The following is a 15,659-nucleotide window of genomic DNA, read 5'->3' on the forward strand; positions in this document are numbered from 1 at the left end:
TCCTTGAACCTGACACATCTGATCGCTTTGCCTTCCAGCAAACCGATCAGATGATATTGGATCCGGATTGGACGGCGTGGGACCCTTGACCCAGGATTACTGTGGGGGAGGGGGGTTCTTTATTTCAATAAAGATGGAGTCACTAATTGTGTTGTGTTTTATTTCTAATAAAAATATTTTTCTGTGTGTTGTGTTTTTTTTAATCTTTACTAGAAATTTATGGTGGCCATGTCTAATATTGGCGTGACACCATGAATTTTGGGCTTAGGGCCAGCTGATAATATACAGCTAGCCCTAACCCCATCATTACCCAGCAAGCCACCTGGCATCAGGGCAGCTGGAAGAGTTGGATACAGCGCCAGAAGATGGTGCTTCTATGAAAGCGCCATTTTCTGAGGTGGCTGCGGACTGCAATTCACAGCGGGGGTGCCCAGAAAGCTTGGGCACTCTGCACTGTGGATTCCAATCCCCAGCTGCCTAGTTGTACCTGGCTGGACTCAAAAATTGGGCGAAACCCACGTCATTTTTTTTTTAAATTATTTCATGCAATTCATGAAATAATTAAAAAAAAAGGGCTTCCCTATATTTTTGGTTCCAAGCTGGGTACAAATAGGCAGCTGGGGGTTGGGAGCAGCCCGTACCTGCCTGCTGTACCTGGCTAGCATACAAAAGTATGGCGAAGCCCGCGTCATTTTTTGGGGGTCAAAAAAACTCCTGCATACAGTCCTGGATGGAGCATGCTGAGTCTTGCAGTTCTGCAGCTGCTGTCTGCTCTCCTGCATACACTATTGGATGGAGCATGCTGAGCCTTGTAGTTCTGCTCCCCTTGCCTCTCCTTCCAGCATACAGTCCTGGATGGAGCATGCTGAGCCTTGTAGTTCTGCTCCCCTTGCCTCTCCTTCCAGCATACAGTCCTGGATGGAGCATGCTGAGCCTTGTAGTTCTGCAGCTGTCTGCTCTCCTGCATACACTAGTGGAGAATGAAGAACATATTGAAGAAGGAAATGACATCAGACTTTTTTTTTTCCAACAATCTTTAATGACATTGTTCACTGATAAAAAAACGCATAAAAACTGAGTGAGCGAAAACGCAGCAAAACGTACCAAAACGCGGTAAAAACGCACGCGTTTTTTGCCGCGGGTGCATTTTTGTGCCTCAAAAAACGCACAAAAACGCAGCGTCAAAAAAACACAGTGTGTGAACTTAGCCTGATCTGGAGAATCATACTGCCTGGTCACTTTACAATATAGTGAACATGGTAAATTAAAAAATAAATGAATAAATAAATACAAAGACAATTGTAGAATTGCACTTTATTTTGCTATTTCACCACACTTGGAATTTTTATTCCTGTTTTCCAAAACACTATATGATAAAATGAGTCTTTAAAAATGTACAACTCGTCCCGCAAGAAACAAGTCCTCATACAGCTATAATAACTGAAAAATAAAATTATGGCTTTTGGAAGAAGGAGAGGAAAAAACGAAAGTGCAAAAATGGAAAATAGCCATTGCATGAAGGGGTTAAAGAGGATATCCAATATTAGTAGAAAGAGAAGGGCAAAAGTCCTGGAGTCCATACTTTACCAATTACAGGATCATGGGTGGGCTTCAGTAATGTGGCCCCTCTAAGGCTATGTGCGCACGTTGCGTACAGTTCACTGCAGAAATTTCTGCAGCGATCTGAAGAGCACATGTGCGCTTCTAATCGCTGCAGAAAATGTCCGTAGTGAAGCCGATTCCATGCGCTCTGCCTGCAGCTCCTGCCATAGACAGAGCAGGAGCTGCCGGCAAAGCGCAGGAAAGAAGTGACATGCTCTAAAGCGCCACGTGCGCACGGCCCCTGCACAATCTCCATAGACTGTGCAGGGGACGCAGGACGCATGCAGTTACGCTGCGCTACAACTGCATGTATTTGCGCAACGTGCGCACATAGCCTTAAAGGTAAGAAAAATATTTAACATAAATCCTCAATCTCCACAGTTTGTCTCAGATTGTTTCCTGAATTGGATATCTTGTTTAACTTGTTTTGTAACGAGACAAGATCTAAGATCGTTAGCCTTGTAGAGTTATGGTAGATTAAATGTATTTCTTCAAGAACAAAGAGCAATCATAGATCTTGCCAGCAATTCTTCATTTGTAGGCAGATAAGGGTGGTAATGTTGTCTTTAGGCACATAAACATGAATGTCAAGAGGCAACAAAACAACTGAACAATACAAATTTCTAAACATTTTGAGGCTATGTGCGCACGTGTGCGCTCTGCACCGCACCTAAAAGGTGCGCTTCAGAGCGCAGCTGAAAAGCTCCGTTCTGAAGCGCATGGTGCCGGCAGAGAACGTGCGCTCTGCATGCAGCTCCTGCCATAGACAGAGCAGGGGCTGCCGGCAAAGCGCACGGAAGTAGTGACATGTCACTTCTTAGAACGCGCGCTTCGGGCAGCAGCCGAAGCACTGCTCTCTAAGACGCCACGTGCGCACGGCCCCTGCATAATCTCCATAGATTATGCAGGGGACGCACGACGCATGCAGTTACGCTGCGCTACAAAGCGCAGCGTAACTGCATGTAATTACGCAACGTGCGCACATAGCCTTACCCTCCAATCCCAGAAGTTTCCAAGGGTAAAGGGTCTTCAACTCCGTTAATACTAACGGTATCATCAGAAAAACTGAATGTGTTTTGATTGTAGAGAGAACAATTGTACCTACTTTTTTTTGTTGCTTAAAGGGATGGTTCATCCATTTTCATTACTGGCCACATCGATATTATGTTGAGAAACAATGTTTCTCTCAAATACCTTGTGTTGCCAATAGTGCCTGTGAGCGACGCTATTGCGGTTTATTCACCCCTTCACATGACCCCCGGCTCCGTGACCTCTGATGTCCGGTGATGTCACCTCAACTGAGACGGGCTGCAGTCTTCCTGAGCGACTGGGCTGTGGGCAGCGTTCCACCGCTCATTACAGCCAAGGGCAAAGAGAGTGCACGCGAGATGCTGGGCTGTGACGCTGGACTGTGAAGAGCGGTAAAACGCTGCCCACACCAAAGTCACTCAGGAAGACTGCGGGCCGCCTCAGTTGACATGACGTCACCGGACATCAGAGCTCACAGAGCCCGGAGGTCACGCGAAGGGTGTGAGCGGACCGCAATAGCATCGCTCACAGGCACTATTGGCAACACAAGGTATTTGACAGGAACCTTGTTTCTAAATATAATATTGATGTGCGAAGTAATGAAAAATAGTGAACCACCTCTTTAAGGTACATGAAGATATCAACAGCCCCCAGGTTAGCCATTGTGCCTGGCATTGGGGATTTTTGTGAAAAGGCCAGCATTTATCTGGATGTACATTTACAATCTTTGCTTCTAGAATTGTCCTCATATTTACAGGATTCATTGGCTTGTGTCCAGTAGATGCACTCATTTTTACACATAATATTGCATCACTTTACTCCAACATCAGCCATAATGAAGATATTAATGCTGTATCTTTCTTTTTTTTCCCCGTAAACTTTGTCCAAGCGATGACATGAATTTGTCCTTTTTGGTGGATCTTACTCAGTTTCTTTTGCGTTCTAACTATTTTATGTTTGACTGTACTTTTCACCGGCTCGTACCAGAAACCGCTATGGGTGCACAATGCGCCCAATTTTGTGTCAACCTCTTTATGAATTGGTGGAAGGGGAATCACCTGTTCCCACTGCAGCTTTTCTAGCAATATGTTTTTGGATGGTTTCAATATATGAATGACTTCTTTTTTTTTTTTCTTTTTTTTTTACATAACCTGTGTACTTCTGCTAGGAGATTATTGAAAAATTAAAGTAAAGGTGCCGCGTTTTTTATTTTTGCATTAATAATTACTGATTATGGCATCAGTTATTTTTAATAAAAAGTTATGGTGGATCTATCGAAGCGCCCGGTGCGGTGCAAAACAGTGCTGTCATCCTCTGTGCCCCCTCTACACCCCCCTCCTTCCTGCCATAAATTTTGTTTGAATAAAATAAAATAAGCTTCATCGCTATGGTGAGTGCCCTCTGCTCCTTTCATTGACAAGGATATAGAAGATATATACTGAGGAGATGGAGGAATATACAGCAGATATATAGTGAGCAGATGGAGGAGTATACAGCAGATACATCGTGAGGAGATGGAGTATACAGCAGATACATAGTGAGGAGATGGAGTATACAGCAGATACATAGTGAGGAGATGGAGTATACAGCAGATATATAGTGAGGAGATGGAGGAGTAGTATGCTGTAAATACAGCAGGTGAAATAAGTATTGAACACATCACCAATTTTCTAAGTAAATATGTTTCTGAGGGGGCTATTGACATGAATTTGTCAAAAAATGTCGGTAACAACCCATCCAATCCACACAGGCAATGAAAAAAAAATTGATGTCCAGAATGTTTAGTGATGGGTAATAATTAATAATGGCCGGACCCAGACTGTAAAAGTCCGGATCCTCGCGGTTTCCAATATACTCGAGTGCTGGGCCCGGTATTCTCAGGGAATTCTGTCTAATGATCCGGATCCGGCAGTTTGGAAATAAAAAAAGAAGTAAAAGGAAAAAGAAAAGAAGAATGAGGCAAGTGCTTCATACTTACCAAGGCTCCGGCGTGGCTGTAACTGCTCCTGCAGCCACTCATTCACTTCCGGGGCCACTCATTTCCGCTCATCCATATGCACTGCTTTCCCCCGCAAGGGCAGTCTCAGCATCTGTGATTGGCTGCAGTCAGACGCGCCCCCAGCCTGTGTGACAGTGTCTGACTGCAACCAATCACAGGTGCTGTCTGCGGGTCTATTCTGGTGTAAAAATAAATAAATAAAATTGTCGTAGGGTCCCCCTATATTATGATACAGATAAAGCCTACGGCTACAGGCTGCAGCCTCCAGCCGTGCGCTCTTCTTGGCTGTGTATCAAAATAAGAGGAACTGTATGCGACTTCTTATTTTTCTTTTTTAAATTTAAATAAATCATTTTAGAAAACAGCGTGTGGTCCCCCGCCAATTTTGATACCCAGCCGTGATAAAGCCTGATAGCTGGGGGCTGGTATTTTCAGGCTGGGGAGACCCATGCTTATTGGCTCCCCCAGCCTAAAAATAGCAGCCTGCAACTGCCCAGGATTGTCGCATCCATTAAGGGCAACAAGCTGAGCACTTTACCTGGCTCTTCCCAATTGCTCTGGTGCATTGGCAATCGGGGTAATATGGGGTTAATAATAGCTCACAGCTGCCACTAAGCCCTAGATTAGTAATGGAAGGCATCTATGAGACCCCCCCATTACTAATCGGTAAGTGAAAGTAAATAAACACAAGTACCGAAAAAAATCCTCTATTTGAAATAAAAGACAAAAGAATACACTCTTTCACCACTTTATTAACCCCCAAAGCACCCTTGCAGGTCCGACGTAATCCACATGAGGTCCGACGATTCTAGCTCTGCTACATTTAAATTCATAGTGCCCGCTGTGAGCTTCAGGCAGACACTTAGTGATCCACGGGATCAGTGGTGATGCCATTTTTGTGATTTGGAATAAAAAAATTCAGGCAGGCAGGCAGACACTAAGTGATCCGCGGGATCAGGGTTGATGCCATTTTTGTGATTTGCGGTCACAGCTGGAGGTTCCCACTATCCTTCACTTCTGACCGTAAATAGCCTGAGTGACGTCACCGCTGATTGTGTGGCTCACTCAGTCTGCCTGCAGCTCACTTCGAGCAGTCATTGTTCTATGGCGCTCGACGTGAGCTTCAAATGTAGCAGAGCTTGAATTGTCATGGGATCTCGTGTGGATTACATTAGACCTATTTTTTGGGGGTTAATAAAGTGGTGAAAGAGGGTGCTCTTTTGTCTTTTATTTCAAATGAAGAATTTTTTGGGTGTTTGTGTTTTATTTCTTTTCACTTACAGATTAGTTATGGGGGGTCTCATAGATGTCTCCCATTACCAATTTAGGGCTTAGTGGAAGCTAAGATCCGCCATTAACCCCTTACTACCCTGATCGCCACCACACCAGGGCAATCGGAATGAGCTGGACAAAATACAAGGCTTGTCGCATCTAATGGATGCAACAATCCCGGGCAGCTGCAGGCTGCTATTTTTAGGCTGGGGGGCCCAAGAACTCTGAGTTTCCCCAGCCTGAGAATACTAGCCCCCAGCTGTCGGGCTTTATCATGGCTGGGTATCAAAATTGGGTTGGGACCTCATGCTGTTTGTTTTAATTAACTATTTAAATAAAAAAAAAAAAGACACATGCGGTTCCTCTAATTTTGATATCCAGCCAAGATAAGCACATGGCTGGGTGCTGCAGCCTGTAGATGTGGGCTTTATCTGTGCTGGGTATCATAATACAAGGGAACCCTACACCAATTTTTTTATTTATTTTTATTGTACGATTTTGACGCACAAAGCGACTGTGATTGGAAGCAGTGAGATGCCGCCACGCAGGGTGGGGCGCGTCTGACTGCAACCAATCACAGACGCCGGTGCATATGCATGAAGGTAAATGAGCGGCCCCGGAAGGGAATGGGCGGCCACGGGAGCAGTGTACAGCCATGAGAATTGGTAAGTATGAAGCTCCTATCCCTTCCACGACCATTTTTAATTGCTGGATTCTGGTCCCCATAGTTTTATATTGGGACTTGCATCTGGCCAGATTACCTGGTTAGGCCCGCTGGACCCGGTTATCAGTGAGTCTGGCCAACACTAGTAATAATGAAAAACTACTCAGGGAAAAAGTATTGAACATGCTTACACAAATTTATTTAATACAATTTATACAAAAGCCTTTGTTGGTGATGACAGCTTCAAGACGCCTCCGGTATGGAGAAACTAGTATCATGCATTGCTCAGGTGTGATTTTGGACCATTTTTCCACACAAACACTCTTCAAATCCTGACGTTTCCGTGGGCTTCTTCTATGAACTCTGAGCATTAGTTCCTTCCATAAATTTCTTATTGGATTCAGGTCAGGTGATATGGCCATTCTAGCAGCTTTATTTTCTTTCTCTAAAACCAATCAACCAATCAAGTGTTTCCTTGGCTGTGTGTTTGGGATCATTGTCTTGCTGAAATGTCACCCTCACTTCATCTTAGGCCTCTGCCCCACTTACGTGACAAAACGTAACGTTTTTGTCACGTACGTGTTAAAGGGGTGGTTTTGTCCCCGTGTGCCGTGTTTATGGCACGTACATGTTCTCCGTGTGTTACACGTAATAACACACAGAGTATGGAAAGCCCCGCCTTACCTGCATCATCTGGCGCTGTCTGTGGTGCTGAATGACAGCGTCCGGCCAAAGCCACGCCCCGCTGACGCTGCTTCCGGCCCCCAGTGAAGGAGAAGCGTTGTTCAAATTCACTGGGGGACGGATGCAGGGGACAGCCGTGGCAGAGACTGCAGGTATGGGGGTAGGTGAGTATGTGTTTTTTATTATTTTTACACTGACATGTGTCTTTCTCCGGCGTGTGTCACACGGGCCCGCATCCACACTACATCCGTATGGTATGGGTGCAGGCCGTGTGACACCCATGCTGCCGGAGCAACTCGGACATGTCAGCGTTTTTAAAAAACAGACACACGTAAGTACGGAACGGACACACGTTCCGTTCCTGAATACTTACGTGTGTTCAAAACAATAACAATACATAGGACCACGTGGGCCCGTGTCTCCGGTACGTGAAAAAAAAGGCACACACGTACCGGAGGCACGTGAGTGTGGCAGAGGCCTGAAGCATACTGGTATATGGCAGCAGATTTATTATTTTTTTTGTCAAGAATGTCTCACTATATTTCTCCATTCATCATGAAGTTTGCCAGTGCTGTATGCTGAAAAACAGGCCCACACCATGATGTTCCCACCTCCAAGCTTCACTGTTGGGATGGTGTTTCGTGGGGTTGTTATTCAGTGCCTTTTGGCCTCCAAACATGGTGTGTATTATGGCATCCAAAGCATTCAGTTTATATTCCTCCATGTCTAAATGTTGTTGAGAAAACTTTGTACACCCTTGAACATGCTTTTTGTTCCGCAATGGAGTCTTGTGTGGTGAGCACACATACAAGCCATGGAGGTAGACTGCATTACTTATTGTTTTCTTTAAAACAATTATACCTGCTGACTCCAAGTCTTTCTGTAGTTCTCCACAATTGGTTTTTGGCTCTTGGACAACTCTTCTGAATTCTTTTCACTCTTTGTGAAATTTTGTGAGGAGCACCTGATAATGGCCGGTTTATAGTAAAATTAAGTTCTTTCCACTTGCAGAATTTGTGCCCCAACAGTGTTCACTGGAGCCTTCAGCAGATCAGAAATTGTTCTGTAATCAATGCCATCAATATGTTTAGCAATAAGGTTGCAATTGTCTTGAGACGGCTCACTGGTTTTACCCATCATGAGACGTTTCTTGTGTGGCACCTTGGTGAGGACACCTTATTACAGGCCATCAGGTGAAGCAGCTGATATTATTTGTCACTGTCAGATAGATTTCAGTCGGTGTCATGACTTTCCATGGCTTTTGCATTTCTCATGTGTTCAATACTTTTTCCCTGTGCAATTTCTCATTATTACACATCTATGGTTTGTTTTCTTTGCCTGTGAGGAGTAGATGGGTTGTTACCGACATCTGGTGAGACTTGTCATGTCTATAGCACCTTTGGAAATACATTTACAGTACTTAGAGGAGTGGTGACTGTACAATCCTTCTCTCAGGCGCTGTATACAGCAGACCTGCTGGAGTATACCGCACAGTTCAGCCTGCAGAGGGGCGCTGTATACAGCAGACCTGCTGGAGTATACCGCACAGTTCAGCCTGCAGAGGGGCGCTGTATACAGCAGACCTGCTGGAGTATATATACCGCACAGTACAGCCTGCAGAGGGGTGCTGTATACAGCAGACCTGCTGGAGTATACCGCACAGTTCAGCCTGCAGAGGGGCGCTGTATACAGCAGACCTGCTGGAGTATATATACCGCACAGTACAGCCTGCAGAGGGGCGCTGTATACAGCAGACCTGCTGGAGTATATATACCGCACAGTACAGCCTGCAGAGGGGCGCTGTATACAGCAGACCTGCTGGAGTATACCGCACAGTACAGCCTGCAGAGGGGCGCTGTATACAGCAGACCTGCTGGAGTATATATACCGCACAGTCCAGCCTGCAGAGGGGCGCTGTATACAGCAGACCTGCTGGAGTATATATACCGCACAGTACAGCCTGCAGAGGGGCGCTGTATACAGCAGACCTGCTGGAGTATACCGCACAGTACAGCCTGCAGAGGGGCGCTGTATACAGCAGACCTGCTGGAGTATACTGCACAGTTCAGCCTGCAGAGGGGCGCTGTATACAGCAGACCTGCTGGAGTATACCGCACAGTCCGGCCTGCAGAGGGGCGCTGTATACAGCAGACCTGCTGGAGTATATATACCGCACAGTCCGGCCTGCAGAGGGGTGCTGTATACAGCAGACCTGCTGGAGTATACCGCACAGTTCAGCCTGCAGAGGGGCGCTGTATACAGCAGACCTGCTGGAGTATATATACCACACAGTCCAGCCTGCAGAGGGGCGCTGTATACAGCAGACCTGCTGGAGTATACCGCACAGTACAGCCTGCAGAGGGGCGCTGTATACAGCAGACCTGCTGGAGTATATATACCGCACAGTACAGCCTGCAGAGGGGCGCTGTATACAGCAGACCTGCTGGAGTATATATACCGCACAGTCCAGCCTGCAGAGGGGCGCTGTATACAGCAGACCTGCTGGAGTATATATACCGCACAGTACAGCCTGCAGAGGGGCGCTGTATACAGCAGACCTGCTGGAGTATATATACCGCACAGTCCAGCCTGCAGAGGGGCGCTGTATACAGCAGACCTGCTGGAGTATATATACCGCACAGTACAGCCTGCAGAGGGGCGCTGTATACAGCAGACCTGCTGGAGTATATATACCGCACAGTCCAGCCTGCAGAGGGGCGCTGTATACAGCAGACCTGCTGGAGTATATATACCGCACAGTACAGCCTGCAGAGGGGCGCTGTATACAGCAGACCTGCTGGAGTATATATACCGCACAGTCCAGCCTGCAGAGGGGCGCTGTATACAGCAGACCTGCTGGAGTATATATACCGCACAGTCCAGCCTGCAGAGGGGCGCTGTATACAGCAGACCTGCTGGAGTATATATACCGCACAGTCCAGCCTGCAGAGGGGCGCTGTATACAGCAGACCTGCTGGAGTATATATACCGCACAGTCCGGCCTGCAGAGGGGCGCTGTATACAGCAGACCTGCTGGAGTATATATACCGCACAGTCCAGCCTGCAGAGGGGCGCTGTATACAGCAGACCTGCTGGAGTATATATACCGCACAGTCCAGCCTGCAGAGGGGCGCTGTATACAGCAGACCTGCTGGAGTATATATACCGCACAGTCCGGCCTGCAGAGGGGCGCTGTATACAGCAGACCTGCTGGAGTATATATACCGCACAGTCCAGCCTGCAGAGGGGCGCTGTATACAGCAGACCTGCTGGAGTATATATACCGCACAGTCCAGCCTGCAGAGGGGCGCTGTATACAGCAGACCTGCTGGAGTATATATACCGCAGAGTCCGGCCTGCAGAGGGGCGCTGTATACAGCAGACCTGCTGGAGTATATATACCGCAGAGTCCGGCCTGCAGAGGGGCGCTGTATACAGCAGACCTGCTGGAGTATATATACCGCACAGTCCGGCCTGCAGAGGGGCGCTGTATACAGCAGACCTGCTGGAGTATATATACCGCACAGTCCGGCCTGCAGAGGGGCGCTGTGCAGTCCCTGGAAGAGCCCGTATCGGCAGTACAGCAGGCCGTGCGGCGGAGCTCGCCTGTAGCGCGCAGTCTGGCGAGCTTATCAGCAGCAGCTGGCTCCTCTCTACATATCCCGTCTGTACAATAATAACAGTGTATGTGAGCCGGCTCCTCCCGGCCATCTTCGTCCCTCCCTCCCTCCCTCTCTGCTTCTGTGCTGTGCTGAGGGCAGAGAGCGGGGCTGCCGCCTCATCATCATTGGCATGCTTTGGACCGGGCTCGCCATGCCTGGGGAGCAATGAGAGGGGGCAAACCACGCCACGGCTGTGCTTGCCAGAACCTCTTCCGCAAAGTCCTGTCTCAGTGCAGCTGCTGCTACGCCCGGGTGAGAGGTTAGTGCCAGCGGCCGGTGCACGTCTGTGTGTGGCTCCTATTACCTGCCCGCTGTAGCCAGCCGCCGATGTGCTGTGTGGGCACATGTATATATAGCCTGCTGGCCACTGCTGCCCTCTGCTCGGACTCTGTCTGCAGCCCTGATGACAGCGCAGGCTTCCCAGCATAGTTACATATGGAGCAAGAAGACTGTTCTGTTCTCTGTGGCACCAAGTCATACCTGGGAATGGTTGTCATGGCACACAGCAGGGCACGATGGGCAGAGTGTCTGTCACATAAGTGTGTGGTGCAAGGGTCATGGACATGTGTTTGGTTTATGCTACAGACGGACATGATGTACATGTATGCGATGCATATCTGCTGTATACTCCATCCCCGCACTATATATCTGCTGTATACTCCATCCCCGCACTATATATCTGCTGTATACTCCATCCCCGCACTATATATCTGCTGTATACTCCATCCCCGCACTATATATCTGCTGTATACTCCATCCCCGCACTATATATCTGCTGTATACTCCATCCCCGCACTATATATCTGCTGTATACTCCATCCCCTCACTATATATCTGCTGTATACTCCATCCCCGCACTATATATCTGCTGTATACTCCATCCCCGCACTATATATCTGCTGTATACTCCATCCCCGCACTATATATCTGCTGTATACTCCATCCCCGCACTATATATCTGCTGTATACTCCATCCCCTCACTATATATCTGCTGTATACTCCATCCCCGCACTATATATCTGCTGTATACTCCATCCCCGCACTATATATCTGCTGTATACTCCATCCCCGCACTATATATCTGCTGTATACTCCATCCCCGCACTATATATCTGCTGTATACTCCATCCCCGCACTATATATCTGCTGTATACTCCATCCCCTCACTATATATCTGCTGTATACTCCATCCCCGCACTATATATCTGCTGTATACTCCATCCCCGCACTATATATCTGCTGTATACTCCATCCCCGCACTATATATCTGCTGTATACTCCATCCCCGCACTATATATCTGCTGTATACTCCATCCCCGCACTATATATCTGCTGTATACTCCATCCCCTCACTATATATCTGCTGTATACTCCATCCCCGCACTATATATCTGCTGTATACTCCATCCCCGCACTATATATCTGCTGTATACTCCATCCCCGCACTATATATCTGCTGTATACTCCATCCCCGCACTATATATCTGCTGTATACTCCATCCCCGCACTATATATCTGCTGTATACTCCATCCCCGCACTATATATCTGCTGTATACTCCATCCCCGCACTATATATCTGCTGTATACTCCATCCCCGCACTATATATCTGCTGTATACTCCATCCCCTCACTATATATCTGCTGTATACTCCATCCCCGCACTATATATCTGCTGTATACTCCATCCCCGCACTATATATCTGCTGTATACTCCATCCCCGCACTATATATCTGCTGTATACTCCATCCCCTCACTATATATCTGCTGTATACTCCATGTCCTCACTATATATCTGCTGTATACTCCATCCCCGCACTATATATCTGCTGTATACTCCATCCCCTCACTATATATCTGCTGTATACTCCATCCCCGCACTATATATCTGCTGTATACTCCATCCCCTCACTATGTATCTGCTGTATACTCCATCCCCGCACTATATATCTGCTGTATACTCCATCCCCTCACTATATATCTGCTGTATACTCCATCCCCTCACTATATATCTGCTGTATACTCCATATCCTCACTATATATCTCCTGTATACTCCATCCCCGCACTATATATCTGCTGTATACTCCATCCCCGCACTATATATCTGCTGTATACTCCATCCCCGCACTATATATCTGCTGTATACTCCATCCCCGCACTATATATCTGCTGTATACTCCATCCCCGCACTATATATCTGCTGTATACTCCATCCCCGCACTATATATCTGCTGTATACTCCATCCCCTCACTATATATCTGCTGTATACTCCATCCCCTCACTATGTATCTGCTGTATACTCCATATCCTCACTATATATCTGCTGTATACTCCATCCCCTCACTATATATCTGCTGTATACTCCATATCCTCACTATATATCTCCTGTATACTCCATCCCCGCACTATATATCTGCTGTATACTCCATCCCCGCACTATATATCTGCTGTATACTCCATCCCCGCACTATATATCTGCTGTATACTCCATCCCCGCACTATATATCTGCTGTATACTCCATCCCCGCACTATATATCTGCTGTATACTCCATCCCCGCACTATATATCTGCTGTATACTCCATCCCCGCACTATATATCTGCTGTATACTCCATCCCCTCACTATATATCTGCTGTATACTCCATCCCCTCACTATGTATCTGCTGTATACTCCATATCCTCACTATATATCTGCTGTATACTCCATCCCCTCACTATATATCTGCTGTATACTCCATATCCTCACTATATATCTCCTGTATACTCCATCCCCGCACTATATATCTGCTGTATACTCCATCCCCGCACTATATATCTGCTGTATACTCCATCCCCGCACTATATATCTGCTGTATACTCCATCCCCGCACTATATATCTGCTGTATACTCCATCCCCGCACTATATATCTGCTGTATACTCCATCCCCGCACTATATATCTGCTGTATACTCCATCCCCGCATTATATATCTGCTGTATACTCCATCCCCGCACTATATATCTGCTGTATACTCCATCCCCTCACTATATATCTGCTGTATACTCCATATCCTCACTATATATCTGCTGTATACTCCATCCCCTCACTATATATCTGCTGTATACTCCATCCCCGCACTATATATCTGCTGTATACTCCATCCCCGCACTATATATCTGTTGTATACTCCATCCCCGCACTATATATCTGCTGTATACTCCATCCCCGCACTATGTATCTGCTGTATACTCCATCCCCGCACTATATATCTGCTGTATACTCCATCCCCGCACTTTATATCTGCTGTATACTCCATCCCCTCACTATATATCTGCTGTATACTCCATCCCCTCACTATGTATCTGCTGTATACTCCATATCCTCACTATATATCTGCTGTATACTCCATCCCCTCACTATATATCTGCTGTATACTCCATATCCTCACTATATATCTCCTGTATACTCCATCCCCGCACTATATATCTGCTGTATACTCCATCCCCGCACTATATATCTGCTGTATACTCCATCCCCGCACTATATATCTGCTGTATACTCCATCCCCGCACTATATATCTGCTGTATACTCCATCCCCTCACTATATATCTGCTGTATACTCCATCCCCTCACTATATATCTGCTGTATACTCCATATCCTCACTATGTATCTGCTGTATACTCCATCCCCGCACTATATATCTGCTGTATACTCCATCCCCGCACTATATATCTGCTGTATACTCCATCCCCGCACTATATATCTGCTGTATACTCCATCCCCGCACTATATATCTGCTGTATACTCCATCCCCGCACTATATATCTGCTGTATACTCCATCCCCTCACTATATATCTGCTGTATACTCCATATCCTCACTATGTATCTGCTGTATACTCCATCCCCGCACTATATATCTGCTGTATACTCCATCCCCGCACTATATATCTGCTGTATACTCCATCCCCGCACTATATATCTGCTGTATACTCCATCCCCGCACTATATATCTGCTGTATACTCCATCCCCGCACTATATATCTGCTGTATACTCCATCCCCTCACTATATATCTGCTGTATACTCCATCCCCTCACTATGTATCTGCTGTATACTCCATATCCTCACTATATATCTGCTGTATACTCCATCCCCTCACTATATATCTGCTGTATACTCCATATCCTCACTATATATCTCCTGTATACTCCATCCCCGCACTATATATCTGCTGTATACTCCATCCCCGCACTATATATCTGCTGTATACTCCATCCCCGCACTATATATCTGCTGTATACTCCATCCCCGCACTATATATCTGCTGTATACTCCATCCCCGCACTATATATCTGCTGTATACTCCATCCCCGCACTATATATCTGCTGTATACTCCATCCCCGCACTATATATCTGCTGTATACTCCATCCCCTCACTATATATCTGCTGTATACTCCATCCCCTCACTATGTATCTGCTGTATACTCCATATCCTCACTATATATCTGCTGTATACTCCATCCCCTCACTATATATCTGCTGTATACTCCATATCCTCACTATATATCTCCTGTATACTCCATCCCCGCACTATATATCTGCTGTATACTCCATCCCCGCACTATATATCTGCTGTATACTCCATCCCCGCACTATATATCTGCTGTATACTCCATCCCCGCACTATATATCTGCTGTATACTCCATCCCCGCACTATATATCTGCTGTATACTCCATCCCCGCATTATATATCTGCTGT

General features: G+C 46.5%; 1 protein-coding gene across 3 annotated transcripts in view; it reads left to right on the forward strand.

The window, feature by feature from the left end:
* ARHGEF25 (Rho guanine nucleotide exchange factor 25) overlaps positions 1–15,659 on the forward strand; it is a 517,568-nt gene that overhangs the window by 187,804 nt on the left and 314,105 nt on the right. Inside the window, exon 1 of one of the 3 annotated variants that reach the window (XM_075337092.1) lies at positions 10,863–11,171. The exons of the other annotated variants lie outside the window; for them this stretch is intronic. Coding sequence (XP_075193207.1) covers positions 11,078–11,171 — 94 coding nt within the window. The 5' untranslated portion in view covers positions 10,863–11,077. Of the gene's footprint in view, positions 1–10,862; positions 11,172–15,659 lie in introns of those variants that run through there. 3 annotated transcript variants of the gene reach the window in all.

Source organism: Anomaloglossus baeobatrachus, chromosome 2, assembly GCF_048569485.1.
Source record: "Anomaloglossus baeobatrachus isolate aAnoBae1 chromosome 2, aAnoBae1.hap1, whole genome shotgun sequence".
Classification (NCBI taxonomy): Eukaryota; Metazoa; Chordata; class Amphibia; order Anura; family Aromobatidae; genus Anomaloglossus; species Anomaloglossus baeobatrachus.